Source organism: Cyprinodon tularosa, unplaced genomic scaffold (assembly GCF_016077235.1).
Source record: "Cyprinodon tularosa strain WSP-4 unplaced genomic scaffold, ASM1607723v1 ctg1911, whole genome shotgun sequence".
NCBI classification, from domain to species: domain Eukaryota; kingdom Metazoa; phylum Chordata; class Actinopteri; order Cyprinodontiformes; family Cyprinodontidae; genus Cyprinodon; species Cyprinodon tularosa.
The window spans coordinates 105-5,867 of NW_024038683.1; the positions used below are offsets into that span (position 1 = coordinate 105).

At 38.5% G+C, this 5,763-nt stretch overlaps 1 protein-coding gene across 1 annotated transcript; it reads left to right on the forward strand.

Annotated features, from left to right (window-relative positions):
- Nucleotides 1-1,261: 1,261 nt before the first annotated feature.
- On the forward strand, nt 1,262-2,700 carry LOC119782340 (oocyte zinc finger protein XlCOF19-like). Its single transcript, XM_038283283.1, has one exon. It carries the CDS (start codon nt 1,390-1,392, stop codon nt 2,329-2,331), a length of 942 nt encoding a protein of 313 aa, XP_038139211.1. The 5' UTR covers nt 1,262-1,389; the 3' UTR covers nt 2,332-2,700.
- The last annotated feature ends 3,063 nt before the right edge of the window (nt 2,701-5,763 follow it).

Below are 5,763 nucleotides of genomic sequence, written 5' to 3' on the forward strand. Positions count from 1 at the left end.
CGCCACCTTCTGCTCTGGAGTGTAATCGCTTCGCCTATGAGAAAAAGGAGCAGCGCATGAACCGAACGCAACACACGCGAATCGAACCGAGACAGTCGAACTGAACGATTTCGGACGGATTTCAGAAACCGTTCCATCCCTAATATATATATATATAAATATATATATATATATATATATATATATATATATATATATATATATATATATATATAACATTATTATTGGTATAATAAAGCTGATAATAAGTATTTGAACACCTGAGAAAATCAATGTTAATATTTGGTTCAGTAGCCTTTGTTTCTAATTCCAGAGGTCAAATGTTTCCTGTAGTTTTTCACTAGATTAACAACCACTGCAGGAGGGATTTTGGCCCATTCCTCCAGACTGATCTTCTCTGGATCAGTCTGGTTTCTGGGCTGTTTCTCCCTGCAAAGGTTCTCTGTTGGGTTTATGTTGGGAGACTGGCTAGTCCATACTAGAGCATAGATCTGCTTCTTCCAGAGCCTCTCTTTGGTTATTCTGGCTGTGCTTCGGCTCATTGTGATGCTGGAAGACCCAGCCTCCATCCATCTTCAATGCTCTAACTGAGGGAAGGAAGTTGTTCGCCAAAATCTACCAAACCATGGCCCTGGTCATCCTCTCCTTAATACAGTGCAGTCGCCCTGTCCCATGTGCAGAAAAACACCCCCAAATCATGATGCTGCCACCCCCATGCTTTACAGTAGGGATGGTGTTCTTGGGATGTCTCGGACCTCTGCCCTGGCCGGTATTCTGTGCCTGGCGTGGTAGCATCTATCACCTGTAGCTCCGCCCCTCCCTCCATCCAGGCTCCTTTTATTTTGGCTTCAGTCAGCCTCTGCTGACACCTGCGAGCAGCAGATGCAGAGTTAGCGCAGTTAGCTCACTTGAGCTTGGATTGTTAAAGAGCAGAAAAACAAAAACCAAAACAATCCAAACATAATTTATAATAATTATAATTTAATCATCTATAATAATTTATTTATCTTAATATGTTTATTAATATAATAAATGTTTATTTATAATATTGTTATTAATATTTTGTTTATAAAAAACAATGTGTGAGGTCTTGGTTGTTTAATAAACATTTAACCAATGAAGCCCTCTGCTTGTAGCAAAATAAGCTGTGATGTGACGTCAGAGTTGCAGGGCATGCTGGGAAATGTAGTTACAGTCTAGTAACTTGCAGATAGGCTACTTAGATGATTAAAGTGAAGTGACTAATTTCTACAATAGAAAGTCTTAGTCTTGTGTTTGTCTTTCCAGATCGCGCTGCAAACAGGAGAGGAATTCCAGTCTGGACCAAGAGGAACCAGAACATCTGCAGATAGAGGAGCAGAAAAACCTTCCTGGACAGAAGAGGAGACCATGGAGCTCCCGCAAAGTGAGCATAAGGAGCAGGAGGCCGGAGATCCAGAGGAGAACCCCTTCACCTGTGAGACATGTGGAGAGAGCTTCTTAAAAAAAGAACGTTTAACGGTCCACATGAGAACTCACACAGGTGGGAAGATTCATGGATGTCAAACCTGTGGGAAAAACTTCAGTAATGAAACCGCTCTAGAAAGACACCTCAGAGTTCACACAGGGGAGAAGCCCTTCTCCTGTGAGGTTTGTGGCAGAAGTTTTTCTCGAAAAGGTAATTTGACTGAACACATGATATCTCACACAGAGAAAAGGCCTTTTCCCTGCAAGAACTGTGGGAAAACCTTTAAAAGAAGAGATTTTTTGGCTGTACACATCAGAACTCACACAGGGGAGAGGCCTTTCGCCTGCGAGACCTGTCGGAAAAGATTTATATCCAAGTCTCGTTTGAATGAACACAGGAGAATTCATGCAGAGGGGGAGGGCTTTAAATGTTCCATCTGTAATAAAACCTTCAGCTTTAAGTGTAATTTGGTTTTACATATCAGAACCCACACAGGTGAGAGGCCTTACAAATGTCTGTCCTGTGGAAAAGATTTCAGCAATAGATCTGCTGTCCTGAGGCACGTCAGCATCCACACAGGAGAGAAGCCGTTCCCCTGTACCATTTGTGGCAAAAGTTTTACTCGAAAGGGTGTTTTGAGTAAGCATATGGCGACCCACTCGGATGAACGGCCTTTTTCCTGTAACACCTGTGGAAAAGCATTTAAGAGAAAAGCTTTTTTGACTGTACACCTGAGAACTCACACAGGCGAGAGGCCTTTTAAATGTCCGTCCTGTGACCAGAGCTTTGGTTCTAAACCCAACCTGATTCGGCACGTCATGCTGCACACAAAGGAGAGGCGTGCGCTACCTGCGGCAACAGCTTCGTTCAAAACATCCAGCTGAACGACCACATGGGGATTCACACAGCCCAAAGGCCTGTTTTCTGTGAGACGTGTGAGAAAACGTTTACGTCAAAACCTCTTTGGAATGAAAACATGGAAAAGCACAAATCTGGGACATTTTTTAAATCTGTGGAAAAGCTTGATGAATAAATCTGATCTGGACAGAAACTCCAGAACTCACACGGGTGAGAAACCGTTCCCCTGTCAGGTTTGTGACAAAGGTTTTACTGAAAAACGTAACTTATCGCATCACATGACGACTGAACGGTTTTCAGCCTGTGAGGTCTGTGGAAGAACGTTAACCACATAAAAAAGTCACATGAGTCAGAAACAGGTTTCATGCATGATGTTTGGGACGAATATTAAAGAATAGAGACTTTCCACCACAGGAAAGCAGTAAATGACTGTTTACATGGATACCAGAGCAAAAAGGCTGTGATATTCTAAACCAGGTGAATAGTTTTTAATCACGGGACGCCAAAGAACTAAGTTAAATTTGTTTTTTTTTGATAACTATTTTTCTTATTTCTGTTTTGTTAAGAGAAAAATCGGCCGGTGGCTATTTGTGAACAATAAGTTTATTTTTTTCTGCTTTTATCCGTGCATGCGTTCACCGATCCGTGAGTCCGTTCAGCAGCCTTGCCTTGATCGCATTTAAGCGAATGCTTTGTTTTTCCCACGATTTGCTTTTTATTGCTAGTGTTTTTATTTGATTCCTGAATATTTTTTATTTGTTTGATTAAAGCGTGTAACTGTTCATATTTTTGTTGGTTTCTTTTTCATTTAAACAGAGAAAAGCTCATTTGTTTAGAGAATCGGCCCCCATCAATCAGCAGCCCGTAGTGGGACGTGGTTATAATGATAATAAAGGAATCTGTTCCGTGATCGGCTGTGGAAAAGCTGTATTGGTCAATCTCTCTCTTTTTCTTTTTCTTTTCTTTCTAACTAGTTTTACTGCATTTTCTGTTAATAGAGGTTTTCTGTTAATATAATTATGTTTTGATAGATGAAAAGAGCAGCAATAGAAACTATTGGATTGGATATATTTATTATATACAATGGACATATGTTTAGATAATATTATTGCTCAAAGAATAATTAATAAAAGGTCTCTGAACAACATTTGTTTTTGGTCAATTTAACTGACTCCTTATGTCAGATTTAGTTTAATCAGTTTAGTTTCTAATTCTTAGGTTGAAGCTTCTTTTATCCACACCAGAACCTTACTTTGAAATCTACAAACTGTAGACCTTAAATGTCAGACGATCTGAACCAGTTAATCTTTTACATAAATTCAGAGACCTTCCTCTAAACATTGTACCAGTGGAGATGATTTGTGTGACAATCTAATCAATTCAATGATTAAAGAATTGAACTTAAACCAGTTCTTAGCTGGATGTGTGTGCAGAGCTGGGTAGAGAACCCAAACATTTTACTAAAAAAAGTTGCACTAATTCATATTTGTACTCGAGTAAAAGTAGAAAGTAGCCTTTAAAGAAATCACTCAAGAGTAAAAAGTATTTGATAATATATAAGTTATACAACTTACAAAATCAATACTAACAATATGTAAGAATAGATTCCTGTTTACTGAATTATCAACCTGTAAGTGACATGGTAGACTCCACAGATGGAAAATAACATTTAAACAATAAGCACTGAGTACAAAAAAAATCGTAATTCTCTCTTTCTGGTGCATATTTGTTTAAAATAAGCTTGTTTTTCCTGAGTGAAGTTGCTAAAAACGGATAGAGTAACCAAAGATTCAGTAGTGATTTCTATCATACAGGCAAGTGCTGTGAAACTACTAAAAAGTGATTTTTTTTCATAAAGTTACTGGAGTAAATGTAACTAGTTACTAGCCAACTATAAAAGTCCTTACCTGATGTAGTGCTGAACACTGAGATCATCATAGTGGAGGATTATAACAGTCTGATGCTGAAGGTGACGCCTTAGTTGCAGCATTTAATGCAATCTTGGATTCGATTAGCTTTATTCAAAATGCGCACAGACTCATTCATTCTCATCTTTGGACCTTGTGTTGACATGTGGTATTAAATGTGAAGAAATAACAGTGTTTCCTTACAACCCTGTCGTCTCTGACCACCTTTCAGTAACCTTCAAGTTTAGTTTGAGCTTCAGGCTGGGTGAGAAATAAAGCAACCATTGTTAATATATTATAAATAGAGTAACTATAGCATATAAAATAGTACTTGATCAGCAGGGCTGTTTTTGACAGACATCTTAGATTTAGACTTAGTCTTCAGGATGAAAACTATCATTAGTCTTAGTCACATTTTAGTGATCAGGATATGTGGTAGTTTTAGGCAGTTTTATGTTGCAAAAAAACTGAACCTTTATAATTTGGAATAACAAGCAGATTCTTTCCCAGACTGACAGCTCTATCCTAGATGCTACAATATCTGGGTATAGAATGCTGCCGTGCAGATCATCATTACTGTTGGACAGAAAACTTTGATTTAGATCCAGTTGAACGCATCCTATTGGTTAATATAGCAGATCTAGTTGAACGCATCCTATCGGTTAATATAGCAGATCTAGTTGAACGCATCCTATTGGTTAATATAGCAGATCTAGTTGAACGCATCCTATCGGTTAATATAGCAGATCTAGTTGAACGCATCCTATCGGTTAATATAGCAGATCTAGTTGAACGCATCCTATTGGTTAATATAGCAGATCTAGTTGAACGCATCCTATTGGTTAATATAGCAGATCTAGTTGAACGCATCCTATTGGTTAATATAGCAGATCTAGTTGAACGCATCCTATTGGTTAATATAGCAGATCTAGTTGAACGCATCCTATCGGTTAATATAGCAGATCTAGTTGAACGCATCCTATTGGTTAATATAGCAGATCTAGTTGAACGCATCCTATCGGTTAATATAGCAGATCTAGTTGAACGCATCCTATCGGTTAATATAGCAGATCTAGTTGAACGCATCCTATCGGTTAATATAGCAGATCTAGTTGAACGCATCCTATCGGTTAATATAGCAGATCTAGTTGAACGCATCCTATCGGTTAATATAGCAGATCTAGTTGAACGCATCCTATCGGTTAATATAGCAGATCTAGTTGAACGCATCCTATCGGTTAATATAGCAGATCTAGTTGAACGCATCCTATCGGTTAATATAGCAGATCTAGTTGAACGCATCCTATCGGTTAATATAGCAGATCTAGTTGAACGCATCCTATCGGTTAATATAGCAGATCTAGTTGAACGCATCCTATCGGTTAATATAGCAGATCTAGTTGAACGCATCCTATCGGTTAATATAGCAGATCTAGTTGAACGCATCCTATTGGTTAATATAGCAGATCTAGTTGAACGCATCCTATTGGTTAATATAGCAGATCTAGTTGAACGCATCCTATCGGTTAATATAGCAGATCTAGTTGAACG